General features: G+C 35.8%; 1 protein-coding gene across 1 annotated transcript in view; it reads right to left on the minus strand.

Annotated features, from left to right (window-relative positions):
- Nucleotides 1-23924, minus strand: part of LOC150078287 (uncharacterized) — a 910840-nt gene that overhangs the window by 122245 nt on the left and 764671 nt on the right. The window contains 2 exon segments of the mRNA XM_090384522.1: nucleotides 10381-10509; nucleotides 21520-21731. Of these exon segments, the coding sequence (XP_090240648.1) occupies nucleotides 10381-10509; nucleotides 21520-21731 (341 nt within the window).

Below are 23924 nucleotides of genomic sequence, written 5' to 3' on the forward strand. Positions count from 1 at the left end.
ATTAACATGTGACACAGAAGCCTATGATAGATATAAGTTGATCTGTAACCAAGTTACAAAGGAGGTTAGGCAGGCGAAGGCAGATTACGAGAAATCTTTGGCAAGGGATGCAAAGAGTTCTTTACTTATGTAAACTGTAGAAGGAAGGAGATGAATCAGATTGGTCCACTTGATATCGATGGTTCAACTGTTGATGATCCTGCTCAGGTAGCTAACAAACTAAATGAATATTTTGCATCGACATTCACACATGAGGAGTTATTCAGTGAGGGGAATGTCAGAGATATATTCAACTGTGGCAGTGAGCTTGATAATCTTGTAATAACTGTGAGTAAAGTGGAGGAAAGATAAACAGAGTAAAGAGTAAAGAAAGAGTAAAGATAAACACAAGAAAGGCACCTGGGGTGGATGGGATCTATCCAGTTATATTAAAGGAGGCGGTAAAGGAAGTAAGCAAACCCTTAGCCATAATTATGAGAGCTTCTTTGGACTCAGGGGAGGCCTCATTTCAAGAAGGATGTAGAGCTGCTGGAACAAGTACAGAGAAGGGCAACAAGATTAGTGAATGGAACAAAAGATTGCTCTTACGAAGAAAGGCTTAAGTTTGCAAATTACAGTGTCTGGAGACTAGGCACCAGCGAGGTGATCTGATAGAGGTGTATAAAGCATTGAATGGTTTGAGCATGCTCAATGCTGATGGGATTCTTCCTCTCGCTCAGAATAATCACCTGAGAGGGCATAAATTCAAATTGAGGAAAGACAGATGTAGGATAGACGTGCGGAAATTTGCCTTTAGCCAGCGTGTAGTTTGTTGGTGGAACAGACTCCATCCCTTGTTGTGGAAGTTGATAGCCTAAATAAATTTAAGGCTCAGCTGGACAGGTATTTCGAACGAACAGAGGGGTGAAGTGGAAGTTTTTTTTTTTTTTTTTGCTGATGCTGCATAAGCTTGCTTTCTTGCATCATATGCCTCTACTAATGCTAATGCTAATCTGAGAACATGAACTTACGTCTGTTGATTCATCAACTTGAAAAGAAAACAATGGGGAAACTTTGATTTCATTCAAAACCTGCTCTTTCACGTCTACAGACATATTTGAAATGTACCTCTGAATAGTGTTATTGGGCAGAAGTTAATTCTTGGTTTCCCCAAGAATTAACTTTACCATCTTCAACTTGCAGGGTTTGATGACTGTTTCTCCAATCGTCTAAGGTTTTTTCTGTTTGGCAATTTCCAATGCAACTTCATATGATGCTGGCACTGCTGCTGTGCTCTGTTGTTGTAGGATCAAGTCTCTGATGTCTGAGACCAGTTTCATGGCATCAAAAGAACTCCAAATCCTTTTTAGTATGTTCTGAATGCTTTGTCTCTAAGTGACGTTTCAGTTTTGAAGGTTTCATAGATTCAGCACTGAGAACGACATTGCACAAAACGCATTGTGGCTTTGCCATGCCATTGCTGATCAAGGTGGTAAAGCCAAATTTTAGACAGTCTTCTGAATATTTATGTTTTTCCTCCATGGGTACAGATTTAGCATGGACAGCATGGACTGATGGTGACCTACTGACGCTCTTTAGATTTTAGAAAGTGCAAGCAGTAGCTAACCCGTGCTCGACAGTGAGTGGCTGGTTTCTATTATGGCGCCAACTAAAGGTGGTTGATTATTGGTGAACTAAGTTCGTGCCAGTTTGCATTAGACGTTCAATCGTGGACATTATTGAATTACATCAGTGCAAACATGGCGGCGTCAGCAAAACGTATGGAGTGATCTTCAACTGCGTTAAGAGAGCAACTCACCTTTATTCGACGGTCTGTATTCGACAGTCTGTGATTCCCACATTGAGACACTGATTAAAAATGAATTTTGATACTGAATTTTGCATCATAGTGAATATTTTTTTCAGTTTACTATTTGTAACATAGCATTTTCTTCTAATGGTTATCATTGTATTTGTATATTTTATTTTTATGGAGTGAATCAGGGTCCATCACAGCAGAAATTTGAAAAAATATTAAAGACCCATCATAGTAAATAATTAAAATAATATAAAATTTTTAATACATATGAACACGGTGGGCTTTTAATATTTTTTAAGCACCCGCTATAGTGGACCTTAAGTCACTTCCTTTCATTTATCAAAAATCAGTGTTGCAACCACTAATAGAATATTGCAGTGTAGCCATATGCCATATTAAAATAAATAAGTGTTGAAAACCTTCGTGGTGAAATTTTCTATAAAAATAATTGCAATTAAAAATAACCGTGGTGACCCCCTCCCCCCCAGAAAACACTTTGCAACCTCCTTGGGGTCACGATCCACAGGTTGGGAACCCGGGATCTATGTCAACTGGATGCACTTCCTTAGATTTTATGTGTTTCTTAACTAACAGCATAACCCCTCCTCTTCCTATCCTGTCTATCCTTTCTATACATATTGTACTCCCAAAATCAACAATTCTGCACTTCTTATATCTGTGTGACACCATGTCTCTGACATCCCAATAACATCCACCTTTGATATCTTGACTAGCACTTGAAATTCATCAAATTTATTTACCATACTTCTAGCATTTTTTTGGTGTACATGCAAGTATACATGCACCTATTCTTAATCTTAGTTACCCTAATACAGCCCGTGTATTTATTTGTTCCACGATGGCTCCCACCAGTCCCCGAAAACCCCAGCACCCTGCCCTCCATTCTAATAGAAGCAGTGCAAGAATCATTTTCACCTCTGCCTGCGGCTACTGTTAATCTTTTAGTCTGTGAATCCCCCTTCCCCCAAAGCTAACAGTTTTCTGATCCACCTAACACTGCCTTGATAGCATCAGCAAATATTCTTGCACCCCCTTCTATTTAAGTGTATCCCATCCCTGTAAAAGCAGCCTCTCCTGTTAACAAGCACAGACCACGCTGAGAAAAATTCTACCCCATGAGCCTTTCACACTCTCTCCAGGGCCAAATTGATTGACAATGCTCTCATCATAAACTCCCGCCTATCGTGTCTGGGCAGAATTGAAGACACTTTCAAATTTAACTCGAACTCATGACTTTTTTTTCAACACTGACCTGTATTTGTTAAGTAAGTCTGCAGATCTAATCTTAGCATCATTGGTGCCAACGTGTACAACAATATCATGCTTTGTGACCTTAAAAGATGATATCTGCTCTGCAATGTCATCAACTTTTGCCTCTGGCAGGCAAAAGGATAGGTGGAATAGGACCCTGGTCCTATTCCACCTATCCTTTTTTACACAATATATTACCTATCTCCCTGACAATGGAGTCACAGACAATAACTATCTTCCGTACTCCCATTCTGTACTGCATTCTGCCCTGAAGATTGTCGCTGAGTTGCCTGATGCACAAGAGTCAGCTCTGGCATTGAGTTTGGCAGCTGAAGCTTGATGGGCCCTCCATTTTAATTCAAGGGCATGTTTTTCTTGATACTCTCTGCACCTAGCACATACAAAGACATCCCCCAAGGTTAGATCATGTCCTGTTCCAGATAGATTCGCAAACATTTAACAAGCTGCACATTTTTTGAGCTGTGATGCATTGGAGAACAGCAGCACCCTCCCCCCACTCGGTTCTCCCCAAGCCACAGCACTCCTGCTACTTTGTGCCCATTGCTTTGTTGCTCTAGTCTGGGGCATGACATTCAATTGAATACAATGAAAATCAATAACATAAATCAATTTATTTAATCAATTATCAATAGTACTCTATCTAATAGATATCTAAATGCAGTGATATGTACTACACTATCTAGTTTTACGTTTGCTACCTATTTACCACAATTAAAAATTAAGAATTCCCTACCACTCACCCTCTACTATAACATTGGTGGCAAGATTCAAATGAAACAACGATTTTACATACATTAAGTAGTAACCTACAAAATCTCTATCTAAATTAAAAATAAAAATAACAAGCATAACTAGGTCTATAAAGCTACTTATAAAGTATGATATATTATGACAATCAAGTAAATAAAATGGCAAAAACTTATATTTCTTGGAGCTCGAATTTCACTGCATCCACTTGTAAAGACATTCAGCGCCCATGACAAAAATTTAATATATTATAATTTGTGTGAAAATAAGGAGCCAATCCATGCAAATACTAAATAAAAAGCTTTTGTGGGACAGGGTAAACTGTTGCACTATCATACTTTCTTTAAACATTCTAAATATTTTTTCTAACGCCTCCTAAAAATCGAATGACTCATGTCCAATCATCATTTTTTCTAATATACACAAAATATCTGCTGCCTCGATATTTTAATGAAAAAATTATCCACAGCTGAAAACTGTGCACTATGTGAAGTAGGAACTGGAAGGCCAACCTATTCACATCTGATTTTTCTTTAACATCTGATTTTTCTTTAACATCTGATTTTTCAACCTATTCACATCTGATTTTTCAACCTATTCACATCTGATTTTTCAACCTATTCACATCTGATTTTTCTTTTTTCATTTTCATCAGCACCAGAAATAAAAATTGGAAATAAAAGTCAATCTCATGAATTTTTTCCTTCTGTAACTAGAAGTTTTGTTTCTTCTTCATTAAACATTCTATAAGACACACAATAAGCATTCTGAGACAGAATCCTCATGCCGCATAACTTTTCTCTGAGTTGTGCACTTCAATGACTAATGATTGCTTAGTGACCCATATTACTTAGTTTGAATACTAATTTGCAGGATTTACATTTTGCTTTTTCATTGTCACTCAGTTCTAACCACTCAGGCCATTCTTGATTCACATGTAGGATTAAAATAAGCCTGGTAAGCTGCCGTGTTCATTGGCACTAGTACCCTGATGGATTTTCTTCAATTGGTAAGAAAAATATGAATTTTAAAAATCAGCAAATAAGTATTTCAAAAGTCATGGAACTTTTTTTATAAAACCATAAATGTCACTCAACATCTCTTGAGAGAAATGGGAGACATCAATCTCTTGAGAGACGTCTCCCATTTCTAAAAATGGAGCAAACAGTTGAGATGAATGTTACAGCTTTTACAGTTTGTGCTATCAGGCTAATAGCAAAAAGAAAGTGTTTGAATACATTCCTTAAAATTTCAAATTTAAGGAATTTAAGGGAGAAGCTTGGTGAAGTTCTGAAATAATTTGGAAATTATGAATGAATTTAAGTTAAGTATAGTATTGATCAATAATATAAAAATAGGATCATAATTCGGACAATAACTGTTATCATTTAAGAAAGACAGAGCATGAGAAATTCAAGAGAACTGAAAGAAAGTAGAAGAGGAAATGAAGACAGATTCCTGACTAGGAGTAAAGGACCACTGACCATTGACAGACAGTAACAGTGAATGAAATTCATTGTAAACAGGGCAAAAGAAAATAATGCAGGTAGAATCCTTGAGAGAACCGCAAAGACAAAGTTCGGAGTTGGAAAGATGGAAATAGGAAAGTTTAAAATTTAAGGAACCGTGTCCTGTTTAAAGAAATCTAGAAAACATGCTGGGTGAAAACCATTTATGAGTGTTTTTATTAACAAATGTAACTTCTGGAATAAATAATTTTGAAATTAAGCCTTTTAGGGAATCAGACCAGTGAAGTTGCCAACGGTCATGAAGAATATTTAAAATTCATTCTTTTTCTTGTTTAGGGCTGGAGGACACGTCAATTTGAATTCCATTGAATTCTGCAGGGAGGCCCTTACGAAAGAAGTAATAAAGTCCACGGTAAATTAAATATAAGTCTAAAGGTAGTGAACAGATAGAACTTGTAGAGCAGAGGTAGAGACAGTTCGACATGCCTTAACTAGTACTAGGAGGAAACTAAACTGGATCAAACCAAGCTTGGACTGAACTGTAAACAATTTAGTGTGTCTAAACCAGGCTGCAGCAGCATAAGTGGTAAATGGTAAAACAATAGCTTTGTATAGTCTATGCAAAATCTTATGGTTCAGACCCCCAGTCCTGATGGGAAATGCGAACAATTTAAAAGACAAATTTTCTCACTTTGTCAGACAGATGATTCAGATAGGGAAGAAAGGTAAGGTGATTTTCAATCAGTAATCCAAGGGATTTTGTGGTTGTTACAAAAGGGAGAGATTTACCATTAATTTTTATGAGGAGAACGAGTTGGCAAAAAGGTGCCTTTGAACCATCATACAAGTTTTACTGTGAGAAATAGTAAGTTTGTTAAGTTGTTGTTGTTATTTGGTTTTTAGGAGCATTAGCAACTAAGGCCATATTGCTCCGGGATATGCGGTGGTCATTCTCTGACCTTTCCGCATTTTCCATATTTGGTGGTGACGGGCTCGAACCCCGGTCTAATCAAGAAGCGCGTGCTACGCACTGCTGCTCCTTCCCACCTGGCTACGGAGACGCCTGTTTGTTAAATGTTGACCAATCAGAAAGTTGTTCAGAACAGAATTTGCATTTTCTTCTAATGAATGGTGAGAATTTCCATAAAACAGAAGAACTAAATCATCCGCATATGCAAGTAATGAATAATTTGGGAAAACCTTTAGCAACCATTGGTTGAGAACAAGGGTAGACCCTTACAGGCACCCACATAAGACTTTCCGAGAAACTTTGTGAAAATTTGATGTAACCTTAACAGATCTATCTGCAAAATAATTCCTGATTGTAGGTTAGCAGGCCAGTTTAGAGTTCTGAGACATTCAAGAGCACTCTCCCACCAAAAAGAGTCAAAGGCACCGTCCAAGTCAATAAAAATTGCCAGAACATATTTAGAAGGCAATTCATTAATGAAATTCAGAAGAGTTACAAGGGCATCTTCAACACCAACTCCAGAATGAAAGCCATATTGATTACTAGAATAGCTGTCTGTGTCCCAAAGCAAAGCCATTTGATCTCATATAGCAAAGCTATATGAGATCAAACGTTATAGGATCTTACTAAAATTAGATAACAAAGCGAGGGGTCTGTAAGACTGGGGAAGATTAGGATGCCAGGTTTCAACAGAATTCTTAAGATGGCAAATTTCCAGGAATTTAGGAAAACAGACCATTGTAGACATTTATTATATTAATTTAGAAAATAAATAATAGACCAGTGCTAACCTTTTCTAATAGTTGAGAAGAGACTAAAATGCTGTTTCCAATATTTTAAAAAGCAACAGTAGCCAAGGGCCTTAAGCCTGGTTACTTTTTCAACCCTTACATTCCTCTTTCAGAGCCCCCCCCTCTCCCTCTTTGATCATTACAGCAGCAACAACTGACAACAAATACATAATCAAAATTTTCCCTGAGATTTCCTTGTGACTAATAATTTTTAAATCCCCAAATTTTTCAGGATTTACAGGTGTGTTGGAATGCTCTTTATTTCATTAAACTTACATTTAATATTTCTAAAATTTAATATTTTTAAAATTACAATTTTAAAGTTCTCAATGCTTTTGTTACTCAAATATTTATATATGATGTTTTTAAAGTCACCGAAATCATACAAATGCATGTGTCTCTGGCAATACTTGTGGGAATAATGTATAATTTGAGTGATGTATAGATCAGAAGCTTAACAACATATGACAGCAAGCATCATGCACATGTGAAGTCATTTGTACAGTAGCACCATTCACTTCCTGAGTAAGCTATGAGGTTAATTCTACAACAGAAATGCTTCACTCTGTGGTGTAGTATTTCAAATTCTGGTCTAATATAGACAATATTTCAATTCCTTTCAAAGTGAGAAAGGAATATATGCAATATTTCAAGACACACAAGTTGCCACGTAAATTCACTATATTGAAGTTGATTCAAAAATTTTAAAAGATTGGCCATCTGACAAACCCCATTGGCAGCAACCCTAAAATACCAAATGCCATGACTGCAGACATCTTAGAACAACTGTGATGGAATCTGGCAAATTACTCGGAATATTGAGTGAAATGAGCAGTGTTTCCTACAGTTCATGCCAAAAAGCTTCTAAGAAGCTGAAGTTTCATCTGTAACAGAGTTCACACTGTTCATTAACTGAAAGAAGAAAACAAAGAAAGTGTATTGCATGCTGAAAGTGGTTCCAGCTAATTTTGGAAAAAATTATTCATAATAATGAATGTGAATAAAAAGTTCTTATTTATTGCAAATTACAAGTTGAGGAATGCCTTTTTTTTTCACTTTTCTTTTTTTTTTCTTTTTTTTTTTTTTGTCTATGTGTAAGCCCAACCATTTATTTAGCTTTGATGGCTAACCTCCTTGACTGATGCCAGTCAAGGAGGTTAATGTGAGCATGTTTTGCACCTATTTCATCTTCGTCTGTAAATTCACCTTTAGCACACTCCCTTTTCTCAAAAATTTCATTAGTAAAATTTATTAAGATTGATTTATGCAGATTGATCATGGTAGCAAGGGAGAAAAGTCTTTTAATGGCAGCAGATGGTAATGGTGTGCTGTATACCTAACAAAAACATTTTCTTCTTTATAGATATTCAAGGTTAGACAATGCCTGACATTCATCAGAAATTATCAAAATAGTCAATGGAGCAAAAAGAAAATAATATTCTGTAATACAAGAATAAACTATTAACTGAAGATTTCAGTTAAACAAGGCAATATGTGCCATATAGTACATGGTATTAGGAAAATAGGCTATAAAAAAGATGCATAACAATTTATTTGAAGTTTGAATAAAAATAATGAATAATCAATAACAATTAAGTTGAATAACAAACAAATAAATAATTAATAATTTTTAATAAAATAAAAAGATGTATTGAGAACTACATAATTCATTTTGGGCAATAGCCTCAGGTTACGAAGAAGTTAACTAATGCATAAGTTTGTGCATGGCATCATGTCTACGCATAGCCAACCACCAAGTAGTTATAAAGTGGTATAATTTAAATATATATATCTCATACTGTAAATGCCTTCACAACGAGTTACCACAATATTGCACTACCTTGAAAAAGTAACGCTTCACTAATAGAGAAGACTACTGTTACTTATTCTCGGCAGATACCACCACCCAGATGGCACTGTTTCAGAGCTTACTGGCTCTTCATCAGTGGGTGGGAAGGTATCCTGGTGTTGCAATGATGACAGCTCAGTTGCGAAGTATAACTTCACAATAATACTGTTACTTATTCTCAGCAGTGGTATCCGCCGAGAATAAGTAACAGTAGTCTTCTCTATTGGTGAAGCATTACTTATTCAAGATAATGCAATATCGTGGTAACTCGTTGTGAAGGCATTCACAATATGACATATACTTAAATGATGTCATTTTGTAACTACTTAGTAGTTGGCTACATGCACATGATGCCATTGCAAAAACTTATATGTTAATAAAAATGTATTGGAATAATGCCCAACTCTGGTTCCAGCAACATACAGCAGCAGGAATGGACATCTGAGATTGCATATTCTTCATAAAAGAAGCATGTTTCTACTCAAGTGGATATACCAATGGTCAAAACACGAGAATCTGGAGAACAGAAAACTCATAGGCAATGCATGAGGTGCTATTGCATTTGAAAAAAAGTCAACGTATGGTGCAATCTATTACACTGCAAGATCACTGGTTCCATTTGCTTCACAGAAACAGTCAACATTCAGGGGTGGCTGAAAATGTCTGAGAGGTTACTGATCAACTGGACAACATGAAATGTTGTGAAGGGTATTTCCAACAAAACAGCATAACTGCACACACACAAGACAGTGAAATCTGTGTATGAAGGTCACATGTGTGCCTTTTGAGGTTCTCGGGCTGCCAAGACTATCAGACCTCACCTCTTCTTATTTTTTTATGTGGGGACATCTCAAAGAGTGAAATATGTGAAAAATCTATGCTCAATCTGAAGAGCTAATTGCTGACATTCCCAAGGATATGTTTCACTATGTTACAACTATGGTGGTAGGAAACCATATGTTGGGAGTTTAAGCATGTTTGCCATAGCAGGCACTTCCAACATCTCTTATAATGCATTGTAATCCTATACAATAGATTTGCTCATTAACCAGGGTTTAGAATAGATGAGAATATATTGGAATGCATTCTGGCTCATCATATTCAATGTTTTGTATGCACCAACTGCCTTCTGCTCGTATTAAATTTATGGGTGACTCTATTCATAAAATTTTCATTTCAAGCCTCAAGGCTTGAAATGAAAGCTCAATCATATGTTGTTCCCATAAGCTTAACAGGGATATATGAAATTACATGGGTTTTTGGTGACTTTGAAACATTGTGCATAAATGTTATTTTAGAGAAAAAGAAAGAATGGACGTAATAAAAATTCAGTATTTTAAAATGCAAGCTGTTATTTTTTGAAAATAGTTAATTTTATAACCATTGAAAATAATGTAAGAATATATAAGTGATCTGTTATGTTAGATATTAAATAAAAAAAAAACAAACCCTCCATTTCTTACTTGTGCAATGACATCACATGTGGTACAATCCTGTGTTATTTTCAAAATAATATTTTGTTCTTCAGGAAGAAGTCCATGGATGACTAAGAAGAACATTCTTCTCTTCAAGGGAACACTGCCAGGAACAGACTAAAGAGTTATAAGTTATGTTAGTGATAGCTATATTACTAGTTACTATGAAAATTAATTCATACTCCATTTATCTATTTGATTAGGAAGATGCTTTTGTTTAAGTCATTCTTAGTGAATCATCACTAAATAACTAAGTTTTGTAAGGGAAATTATGATGGCCTGAGAACTTATTTGATTCTGTTCTATGGGAAGGATTGGTGGAACTAACAAGTAAAAATGAAAAATGGAAAATATTCAAAGAAGTAATCCAAGAAGCTATTGTTTTTAATACCCTTTTTAATAAAGCTTTAATTAATCTATAATTAATAATATAATTTAAAATAAAAATAAATAATTTTTATACCTTTAAAACATTACTGATAACCAAAGTGTTATGAAGAGATATTGAACATTACGAGAAGTTTAGAATTGTTATCAATATTAGGTTTGATAGTACTTCATTGTGTTAGCATTAATAGAGGCATACAATGCAAGAAAGCAAGCTTATGCAGCATCAGCCAAAAAAAAAAAAAAAAAAAAAAAAAACCATCCTCCCATTTCACCTCTCCATTCGTTCCAAATGCCTGTCCAGCTCAGTCTTAAATTTATTTAGGCTATCAACTTCCACAACAAAAGATGGAAGTCTCTTCCACAAATCAACCACCCTATGGCTAAAGGCAAATTTCCGCACATTTATTCTACAACTGTCTTTCCTCAGTTTGAATCTATGCCCCCCCCCCTCAGGTTCTTAATCTGAGCAAGAGGAAGAATCCCATCAGCATTCAGCTTGCTCAACCCATTCAAGGCCTTATACACCTCAATCAGATCACCTTGCAGGTGATTACTCTCCTGGCAAACACTAGGCAAATAGTGTTAGGCAAACACTATTCTGTCCCCCTATATTTCTTGAAAACAGCAATCACCTGGATTTAAATTTAGTAATTGTGCTTTTAAATTTAATAGTAATATCTCTTTGAAATTAGAATTAAAGCTAAATAATGTACACAAAAACAATTTTTTTATACTAGTAATTAATAATGCACTACCTACCACAGTTGTATATATTAATAAGAATAAAAGAATATAAAATAATAGCTGAAATAAGTAAAAACAAGGTTAGAAGATTAAAAATATGGTTAGAAGTTTATAAAACTGGGCATCACAGTGCAAATATGAGTACAATGTTTTATGGTTGTAAGACATATAATAGCCAGTGGTAAGACCAACTATACATATTACAAGTGGATATTTTTTGTAAATATGTCATGCCTGTCATGCGAGATCAGTGAACTCCAGACAATTCCAACAATCTGTGCTCTTCATCTACTAGGAACTTGATATGAATAGCTAAACCTCCTAATAGCTGTTTTTGGAAATGTTTTCCTTGATTTGTTTACTGAAAATTTCCGAAATCTCTGTTAATTATTGCACAATTAGGAAAAACTCAGGAATTAATTAAACCTAAATTTAATTAATTCTATGTTAATTAAACCTAAGTTGAATGGCATTTGTCACATACAATTATTAAAAACAAGCTGGGTTTATTGATGTGCACTTCCTCCAAATAGTAATGCTCTCCAGCTTCTGACATTACAGTGTCATCTTTTTTAATCTTTTTAATAGTATAGCTATGATGCTCAATACGTTCTACATTGATTTCAATATTGTAGAAGAATAAGAGAAATTTACTTCAATATGACAGTAGAAAACTTCCATATGGTACTCTCCAAAAATTAAAATGAATATAACATCAATGCAAAATGATTACAGTAAACAAATAATTTGAAAACAATTAAAAAATCAATTGAACACAATTAAAAAAAATCAATTTAACCAATTAAAAAAAAGTTAAGTAAATTTTGAAAAACAATTTTCCTCCCTTTTCTAAGGAAAGAAAGTAATTTTTCAAAATTTACATTAAACTTTTTTTAGTTTTTAATTAATTTTTTAATTGTTTTCAATTGATTTTTTACTGTAATCTTTTTCCGTTAATGTTCTATTCATTTTAATTTATGGAGAGCATCATATTGAAGTTCTACGTATTATATTGCAATTAATTTCTCTTCTTCTTCTACAAATAATCTTTTTAATATAAAAAATGGATTTTTCACAATTACATTCAGAAAAGCTTAAAAATAAAGGTGGCATTAAAGGTAAAATCCAAACAAGTGGCTAAACATGTTGGCAAGTTAGTTTCCCATCACTTGCTCACTAAAAGTCACTAGTGTTGCAACTGTTATCTGTCAATCAGATCATAGTTGACTGACAATCATTTTTTGTGTAATTTTATAGGCAAATATGCTGATTCCACATATAACACTTTTATGACACTGTTTATCCATGAATAATGTGTAATTTTCTGAATGGAATTGAATTTTATGTGCTGTTGAAACTCATTTGCCTGCTGCACCTGCTACAGTGGTATTTCCCTTGGTAATTTCCAATATTGCCCTGCTGTGGCTTATTGTACAAATTTCTGCTACCAGAGCCTATAGCACTAATTTCTGCTATTAGATTCAAGGCAGAACTGGACAAACATTTGGAGCTAGTGGATGGGTGAAATAAGGATTTTTTTTTTTTTTTTTTTTGGCTGATGCAAGAAAGCTTGCTTTCTTGTATCAAACAAATGCAAGAATGGTTATGCTAATCTTTTACATTTGAAAGATTAGCATAACCATTCTTGCTAGTACAGCTGGCTTTCTCTCCAAATCTGCTTTGGCTGTATTTCTCAAAATTTTTGCTCACTGCATTCGACAGTAACAGTGAACTGGAGTGCCAAAATTTTACCAATGGCAGAGGAGGATACCAAGCTTTTAATTTGTTTTCCTCTTAAACAATGGCTCATCGGTAGTTGTTAAAAATCCATATGAAGTAAGTGACCTTTTTTCATTTCGATCAGGACTGTTTTATATCAGAAAGTTGCACTGGTTCTCTGTCAGCACAAATGACTGTGTAATTTGAAGACAAATTTTTGCAGCCAACTGTGCTAGACCAGCTATGGCAAAGTGATCACAATGAACAACACAGCAGCAATCTTCAAGGCAGAGTGCGCCGGTCCCAAAGGAGATAGTCACTGTTGGTGACTCGACTGTCAGGGAAACAGGAAATATATTATGCAAAAAAGGATAGGTGTAATAGGACAAGGGTATGTCTGCCAGGGGCAAAAATTGATGTTGTAGAGCATATATGATCTTTTAAGGGCACAAAAGGTGATATTGTTGTTCACGTTGCCACTAATGATATTAAGAATAGGAGATCTGCGAACTAACTTAACAAGTACAGGAAACGTTGAAAAAAAAGTCGCGAGTTAGGATTAAAATTGAAACTATGCAATTCTGCCAAGAAACAACATGAAGGAGTATATGATGAGAGCCATGTCAATCCATTCGGCCCTGGAGAGATTGTGAAATGCTCATGGGGTAGAATTTTTCTCAGTGTGGTCTGTGCTTGTTAACAGGAGAGACTGCTTCTACAAGGATGGGATATACTTAAACAGAAAGGGTGCAAGAATATATGCTGATGATATCGAGAAGTGTTAAGTGGGTCGGAAAACTGTCAGCTTAGGGGGGGGATTCACAAACTAGTAGATTAACAATAGTCACAGAAAGAGGTGGAAGTGATTCTTGCACTGCTTCTATTAGAATCAGCAGCCACCTAGAAAGCAATTTCTAGGGAATTCTGGAACTGCGGAGAGTCATCATGAAACAAGTAAAAACATGGGCTGTGTTAAGGAAACTAACAGTAAGACCAAGTGCATGTATACTTGCACTTGGTCTTACTTTCCTCTCAGTTATTACAAAATCGTCTAGCTGAGCTAGATGATTTTTTAAAAACTGAGAGGAAAGTGGAGGCGAAATTGTTGAAGATAAACATAAAAAAAGGTACCCAGGGTGGATGGAATCTATCCAGTTATATTAAAGGAGGCAGCAAAGGAAGTAAGCAAACCCTTAGCCATAATTATGAGAGCTTCTTTGGATTCAGAGGAGGTACCAATGGACTGGAGATGTACAAATGTGCCCCCAATTCACAAAGGAGGATCAAAGGGCAACACAAGTAATTATAGACCTGTTAGTTTAACTTCTGTTCCAGGAAAATTAAAGGAGGCACTAGTTAAAGAAGCACTGGAGGATCATCTAGACAAGACTTCAGTTATAGCTCGGACACAGCATGGTTTTGTTTAGGGAAAGTCTTGCCTGACCAATTTGATTGGATACTATGATGTGGTCACAGAGGAACTGGATGCAGGGAATAACTTTGATATCATATATTTGGATCTTAGAAATGCTTTTGATACTGTTGCACATGGAAGACTGCAGAACAAATTGGAGCAGTGTGGCACTGGAGGCAAATTGCTGCTATGGATAAAGGGATGGTTGAGTGGGAGAAGACAGAGAGTGGTAATCAGTGGACACTGCTCATCGTGAACTAATGTTATTAGTGGAGTCCCTCAGGGTCCAGTGTTGGGTCCATTGTTGTTTTCTGTATTTATAAATGATATTGATGATGGTATATCAGGCTTAATGTCCAAGTTTGCAGACGATACGAAGGTTGGCAGGGTTGTTAATGACACTAATGACAGTACACTGCTGCAACAGGATCTAGAAAAGTTGAGCAGATGGGCTGAGAGGTGGCAAATGAAGTTTAACATTGGCAAATGTAAAGTACTACATATGAGAAGCAGTAACCCCAGAGTAACGTATCAACTCTGTGGTACTACACTGACAGTGGTAGAGAATGAAAAGGACCTGGGGTAATTGTGCAGGCAGATATGAAGTTTTCTGAGCAGTGCAGACGGTCTGCAAGAGTAGCTCATGGTGTCTTGTCAATGATATACAGGAATTTTTTTTAGCAGGGATAAGGAGGTGATTATCCCCTTGTATAAGGCAATGGGTCAGACCACACCTTGAGTACTGTATACATGTCTGGAGGCCTCAATTTCAGAAGGATGTAGAGCTGTTGGAACGAGTACAGAGAAGGGCAACAAGATTAGTGAAGGGAACAAAGGGTTGCTCTTTGTTCCCTTAGAAATACTGTTCAAGGTTTAGGCCTAAATGGACGTCATACAAACTAATGACACTCGTAATAGAAAAGAGAAATGCATGGGATGCATACAAATTATCACATGACATTGAAGCCTACGGTAGATATAAGCTAGTCTGCAATCAAGTTACAAAGGAAGTTACGAGAGCGAAGGCACATTACGAGAAATCTTTGGCTAGGATGCAAAGAAAAACAGAAAAGATTTCTTTACTTATGTAAACTTTAGAAGGAAAGGGATGAATCAGATTAGCCCACTTAATATTGATTATTCGAAATTGATGATCCTGCTCAGATAACTAAAAAACTGAATGAGCATTTTGCATCTACATTCACACATGAGAAATTCTGTAGGGAAGTAGAGGACAGAAGCTTATTCAACTCTAACAGGGAGTTAATTGCTTTTGTAATAACTGAGAGCAAAGTGGAGGAGAAATTGTTGAAGTTAAACATAAGAAAGGCATCTGGAGTGGATGGGATCTATCCAGTTATATTAAAGGAGGTGGCAAAAGAAGCAAGCAAATCCTTAGCCATAATTATGAGAGTATCCTTGGTCTCAGGGGAGGTCCCCCATGGACTGGAGATTTGCAATTTATCCCCAATTCACAAAGGGTGACACAAATTTTTTTTTTTTTTTTTTTTATGAAAACCACAAACACGAAAGTTATCAAAACCTATAGTATTTAGTACCCTGCATGGGTTGAAGGAGAAGTATGGGGGGGGGGATACCGGAAACTTTGCTCAAGAGACTAAACATGGGTTTCACCACTTCAAGCCTCCAATAAGCAAAGTGGTGGTATTTCACCGGTTGATGAAAGTCATCTACCACCTTAATAACTACAGACCTGTTAGTTTAATTTCTGTTCCGGGGGAAAATAATGGAGTCACTAGTTAAAAAAACATTGCAGGATCATCTAGAGAAGACTGCAGTAATAACTGAGATGCAGGTTTGTTAAGGGCTACCCCTTAACAGACAGATCCACAGAGGAATTGGATGCAAAAAATAATTTTGATATCATATACTTGGATTTCAGGAAAGCTTTTGATACTGTTGCACATGGAAGATTGCTGTACAAATGGCATTAAGGGCAAGTTGCTACAATGGATAAAAGGATGGTTGAGTGGGACAAGAATGAGAGTGGTAATCAATGGACACTGCTCTTTTTTTTTTTTTGGACTAATGTTATTAGTGGAGTCCCCCAGAGTTTAGTGTTGGGCGCCCACTGTTGTTCTGTATATTTATCAATGATATTGCCAAGGGTATAACAGGCTTAATGTCCAAGTTTGCAGATGATAGAAAGGTTGGCAGTAATGACAGTATGCTACTGCAACAGGATCTAGAAAAGGTGGGTAGATGGGCTGAGGAGTGGCAACTGAAGTTTAACATTGACAAATACAAAGCACTGCATGTGGGTACCAGTATTCCCAGTGAAATGTACCAACTATGTTCAAAAACCCGTCAAAATGTTTTGCACTACAGGTTTCGCTGAGGATATTTCTCGACCTGGGTCTTTTTTTACAGATATCGCCCCCACAGGTATCTCCACCTTGTCGTTAGTGGGGAGGCTGGTGTGCTTCAATGAATTATAGAGCTATATTGGCACTAGCATGCTACCAGTAGAGCCACCCAGGTCGGGCAGATCTATAGCGAGGAGCCAGACTAAGAGAGGTACCCTGGCCCTCCAGGGTATCTCTCTTAGATGCGATGGGCTAGCTTCCCATTCACTATAAAAACTTAGCAATGCTAAAAGACTTAACAAAGACAAAGCCAGATAGAAAACTTGGAGATGAACTGGAAAAGGTAAATGGATTTTAAATATTGGATGCTGGAATGTACAGGGTTTAAATACAAGCCAAGATCAAGTTTTATTGGAATCAAATGAATTAGGAATGGATGTGATTTGTCAGAAACAAAGAAGAAAGGAAGCGGTGAGGAAATGATTGGAGAGTATGCCCATCTGTGGAGTAGTGTTGATAGAAAAAGGAGAGCCAAGGCAGGGTTTCCATACTAATACATAAAAGAATCAGAAAATTTATAATGGAGGGAGTGACGGCAGCTATGGAAAAGAGGAAATCGAAGAATGGAGACTGGGAGGTGAGTTAAAAAAGAGTGGAGGAACAAAATTAAAATATAAAAAAAAAAAAAAAGAAAAAAGTTAGATTGAGGATAACAGTTTATACAACGGAGAAATCCAAGAAAAAGATCTAGCTATGCTTTCCAGTTCCTTCTGAATTCTGAATGGAGAAGTTTGTCAACAGAATTTTTGCAATAAGAACACATGATCAAGAAAGTAGGAATCGTTATTGTTATTTGGTTTTTAGGAGCATTAGCAACTAAGGCCATATTGCTCCGGGAATATGCGGTGGTCATTCCCTGACCATTCCGCATCCTCCGTATTTGGTGGTGACGGGCTCGAACCCCGGTCTAATCAAGAAGCGTGTGCTACGCACTGCTGCTCCTTCCCACCTGGCTATGGAGGCACCTGAAGTAGGAATTGGATATACATTTCTGAGCCAGTTTTTTGTCAGTTTTCTGACACTTTAGCATTCCTGAGGTGGTCACATCTTTTTTCTTAGATGTCTGCATTGCATCTTGCAGACCAGAGAAATAAGTTTTGTGTTATTCATGCTCTTCTCTTTTTGGGCCAGGAAATTGTCTTTTTCTCCTGGGTTACTAGCCCACCTTGTGGAAGAAAGAGTGGAGAAAAAAAGTGGAGAAAAAAGGTTCACTTTAAACAAAAATAAAAAAGTTTAAGAAAGGTGACTTTTGTTTATAGGATATAATATATAATTATTATTAATTCAGATACTCAGGAGTAAATTTACTTGTGAAAATCAAGGAAATATATTTACAGTTAAGTGTACTGGATAATCAGTAAGAATAGGCACTACAGTCATTAATACTGATTGGCCCTTGGGGCCTGAAACAGAAGAATTATTAAACGTTTATACATATGCACAGTGGAGGGCAAGGCAGCCATTACATACTAGTGCCAGAAGTGAAAATATTCACTTTAAGGAAGTAAGATAAGGAACAATTAACTGACACATATCATGGTAAAGTATATTGATCAAGAAAAAGTCAGTGAATGATCTTAATTCTTGAATGCATAGTGGTGGCTGAAAAATTGTGAGAGGGGGATTACATCTTCTGAACATGTGCACACTAAGCTTTTACTTGTTACAACAAGCAAGAGGGCTGCTCTGAATGAACACCTGTTTTCTCTCATGTGCCCATACATGCAATGGTCCTGTGGACTAGAGATGTGTAAATCTATCACCAATTCACAAGGGAGATTCAAAGGGCACACGAGTAATTACAGACCTGTTAGCTGGACTGCTGTTCCAGGAAAAACAATTGAGTTACTGGTTAAAGAAGTAATGCAGGGCCATCTGAATAGGAATGCAGTTATACTGTTGTCACACATGGATTTGTTAAAGGTTATTCTAACCAATTTGATTCGATACTATGACTGTAACAAGGGAACTGGATACAAAAAGTAATTTTGACATCATATACTTGGATTTCAGGAAAACTTTTGATACAGTTGCACATAAAAGACTGCTGTACAAATTAGAGCAGTGTGGCATTAATGGCAAATTACTGGTATGGATAAAGGAGTGGGTGAATGAGCAGAGACTGAGAGGGGATTATCAATAGTCTCTGCTTTTCTTGGACTAACACTATTAGCGAAGTCCTCCAGGGTTCAAGTGCTGGGCCCATTCCTGTTGTGTTCTATATTTATTAATGATACTAATGAAGGCATATTAGGCTTGATGTCTTAAGTTTGCAGGTGATGCAAAGATTGGTAGATTAGTTAAACACAGTATTCTGGGTATGCTACTGAAATAAGATCTGGACAAATCAGGTAGATGGGCTAAGTAGCAACTGAATTATGACATAGATGCAAGGTACTTCATATAGGAGAGTAGTAATCCCAAATTAACATACTGGCTGTAAGGTAACATACTCATGGGGAATAGAAAATGAAAAAGACCCGGCATAATTGTGTGGTCAGATATGAAGTTCTGTGAGTAGTGTACACAGGCTCCCAGGCCAGTTCATGGGGTTTTGTAAATGATAAACCAGATTTTTGACAGTAGTGATAAGGAGATGATTATCCTATTGTATAAGGCAATGAATAACAGAATGGTATCCAAGAGGAGCTAGAAGAAAACCTGGAAGACAAAGGCGGAGATGGATAGATGAAATTCATGAGTTTTTGGGTAGTAAATGGATGGCCAGTGCTCAAAACAGAAGGAACTGGAAAGTTGCTGGAGAGGCCTTCATCCTGCAGTGGATTGAAAATGGCTGATGATGATGATGATGATAAGGTAATGGTTAGGTCACATCTCAGGTACTGAATAAGAGGAGGCCTCATTTTAGGAAGGATGTGGATCTGTTGGAGTGAGTGTAGAGAGAGTAACAGAATTAAGTTTAATTAGAATTAAGAGAGTACCATTCCTGGTACTCTTACCAGGAATGGCCTTAGTTCTGCAAACTGCAGAGCCTGCAGACTAAGCACCTGTGAGGAGATCTGATGAGGTGTTTAAGTCTATGAATGGATTGATTAAGTTTGATGCTGATAGAATCCTTTCTCTTGCCCCCCCACACACGAGGGGGCATAAATTCAAACTGAGGAAGGATGATTGCAGAGTAGATGTACAAAAATGTGCCTTCACCAGTGGATGGTTGATTGTTGGAACAAATTCCCATTTGGTGTTGTTGAGGGGGATAGTTTGAATAAATTCAAAGAAGCACTAGACAAACTATTAGAATGGATGAACAGTTTATATGGAAAGTGTTGCTTTTTTTTTTTTTTTTTGCTAATGCTGTATAAGCTTGTTTTCTTACAATATTTTTCATTACTAATAATGACAGAAACCTTAGATCATTTAATTGCAGGGAAGAGATTCCAATAGCATACAGTAGACTTGGATATGATTTACTCCTATATATGCCGAGCTCAGCCATGTATCATCTAAATTTTTAAATCTAAAAAATTAATATAATTCACTAATAACACAAAAAACTTTAGAGCATGAGGCTTTAAACTGCAGAAATTCAACTACTAAGTTATCATGTCTAAAGCAGTTGAACCAACTAAAGCTGTATCAAGAGAGGCATCGTTACATTACATCTCATATTGTGAAATCTTTCACAATGAGTTGCCTATTTTTTATACTTTAATAATTAGTAATGCTTCCTCAATAGAGAAGAATATTGTTACTTTTTTAAAATGTTATAACATTACCTAGATGGCTGTTTCAGGGCTAGATGGCCCATTCTCAATGAGAGGAGGGGCAACCAGTGGTGTAAAAGCTAACAGCTTAGTTGTGAATTTATTTCACAAATGAGAGATATCAAAAGGTGTATAGTTAAAACAAAACAATCTTGAAAGCACAAGGCTTCAAACTGCATAAATACATTTACATATAAGTTAGTCTTTAAGCATCATGTCTACAGCAGTTAAACCAACCAAAGTTTTATTATAAGAATCATTATGTTACATCTCATACTGTAATATCCTTCACAATGAATTTCTGCAGTTTGAAGCTTCATGCTTTAAAGATTATTTTAGGTTTTAACTACACACCTTTCGGCATCTCTCATACTGTAAAATAAATTCACAACTGGGGTTGTGAATTTATTTCACAGATGCCTTTATGCCACCAGGTTGGCCCCTCCTTGGTGAGTCGGTGGGTACCCACACACCAAGAAGAGGCCAACCAGCCCTGAAACGGCCAATGAGGTGGTTGTACCCACTGAGAATAAGTAACAATAGTCCTTTATATTGAGAAAGTGTTAGTTATACAAAGTATGGAAGACAGACAGACAACTCGCTGATTTCACAAGAGTTGTAATGGAATGATGCCTCATAATACAAATTCAATTGGGTCAAGTGCTACAGATGCTTAAGCACTAACTTATATCTAGTTCACTAATAACTTAAACAGCTATAAATCATGTGTATTAAAAATCTTCCTTACTTCTTTTTTTTCACTTTTTAAAGTATCAGTGTACATATCACGATTTTTTCCCTTTACTTTCTTTCCCATATGTCCAGCTCCAGTCACATCTGTAATGTCACCATTCATCTGTGGTAGCTCCATTCCCTCTTCTTCAAAGGAAGAATAAATAAATAAAGAAGAAAGATGGAGAGGAAGGTTCTGTATGTTCCTTAGCCGAACATGTCTGTAACCTAAAAGTGAAAAATGTGAAGTAAAGTGTGCATTTAGTGATATACAATATTTACTACTTATTATGCTCTTGAATTGCTACAAGCATAAATCATATACCTCTGTTAACTCGACAATGGCGCTCTCAGTTCTACTAAATGTGATATGAGATACTTGAGAGGTGCAAATTTTCTTTTTAACTCCACAGTTGCAGCACTACATCTGTGAGATGTAACTTGTAAATAACGAGCCTGGTTAACTGTTGGCTGAAGATGAAAATCTGCAATTTCTGTACAGTTATATATATAGACAAATTTTTATTTGTTATTGTTTCTAAATTTTTATTTATTGTTTCCCTAGAGTTATAGCATGAGTGCAAGCAGCAGGTGCAGTGGCACCATTTTTGTTCTGAGTTTTAAGTTGTAGTAAAGCTACCATACAAAATTAACTGCTACTGATGCTATAAAGCTCAAGTGTTTGTTTTCAAGTTATTTATAAAACTCTTCCATATGATCTACTTTTACATGGTTTCTAAAAGTTGTAAACTACATCTTTTTAAAAGATTTATTTGAAACATTCATTTTTAAAAATAATTTTTTTGAACAATATGCACAAAACATGGATAACGATAATCACTCAGGATAGAGTATTATATGAAATGGCTTGTTTCTAATTCAAATTATTTATAAAACTCTCCCACATGATCTAACAATTATTAATGGTTTCTAATAGTTATAAAATACATATTTTTGAAAGATTCAATTGAAATATTTGTTATCCTTTTGAATAAACACAGAAAGCAATAACACTAAGCATAGAGAATTAGCAACATGCTTAATATTCAAATTTTGTGCACTTCATGGTGTGCTAAATTTGAAATAAATTTTGAAAAAACTAAAAATGAAAGTTAATAATAATATTTAATATACCCATATAATAAGAAGAAATATATACACATGTGCATGTTTTAAATTTCACACATTTAATGTTTTTTAAATTGGAAAATAGAAGAAATTAGTAGCTCCATCTTTATATTTTATGTCTATAATGTTCTTTTTTTAATTTCCAACAGAATTAATTTTTTTTTTTTTTTGAAAATAAAAGGTGTAAAAAACTGGCAGTTTTTAAATATTTTGTTCTTTATTAAAAACTAAAAAATCTATAAAATAAGTAATGCAATCCATTAAGAAAAGTTAAAATATTGATATACTGCAAGCAGAATTCAAAAACCCCATAAACATTTCCAGAAATGAAAAAGAAAGTTTTCACTTGTCAAGTGTAGTCAGACCATTTTTGTCACAGTCAGGGATGCAACTACTGCAGGTTTTTTTTTTTTTTGTCCTTGCCTTTTCCCATTATTATATGGGGTCAGCGTTTTTATTGTTTTGGCATGCAATTTTTACAGCCGGATGCCCTTCCCGACGCCAACCCGCACCCTTTATCCGGGCTGGGAATATGTGGTGGTCATTCCCCTGACCTTCAGCATCCTCCGTATTTGGTGGTCACAGGCTCGAACCCCGGTCTAATCAAGAAGCATGTGCTACGCACTACTGCTCCTACCCACCTGGCTACGGAGGAGCCAACTACTGCAGGGGTAATTTCTGGAAAATTTTTTTTTTTTTTTTTTTAATTCTGCTTGAACAATGCTTTTAATGAATTGAAATACTTATTACATGTAACTTAAAGTTTTAATAAAAAATTAAAATTTCAAAACATGCTGTGTATTACACCTTTTATTTTCAAAAAACAAAATACTAATTCAGCAGAAAATTATAAAATAGAAACATAAGTCTCATAATCACCTCCATTTTTCAGTTTAAAATACTGTTAAGTGCACAAAATTTCAACATGCCCCATGCATATATTTGTGCTCATTATGTATAAAAACTACTAAAAAAATAAAAACACATTATATATATATATATTCATGTTATTCTCTGCTACTAACACTATAAATGCATGAATATTTGAATATATATTCATATATTCACTCAATCACCCCCCTCCCCCTGATCTCTCATCAAGCAGTATAATTGATGTCTTTTGTGGTTAGGATGGACATAATGGCAAGAACCAATCTTCCTTACATTTCAAGGTTGTTGTTGTTTGGATTTTTAGGAGCATCAGCAACTAAGGCCATATTGCTCCGGGGATATGCGGTGGTCATTTCCTGATCTTTCCGCATCTTCCGTATTTGGTGGTGACGGGCTCGAACC

This window comes from Mastigoproctus giganteus, chromosome 11 (genome assembly GCF_048544385.1).
Source record: "Mastigoproctus giganteus isolate SK-2022 chromosome 11, ASM4854438v1, whole genome shotgun sequence".
NCBI lineage: Eukaryota > Metazoa > Arthropoda > Arachnida > Uropygi > Thelyphonidae > Mastigoproctus > Mastigoproctus giganteus.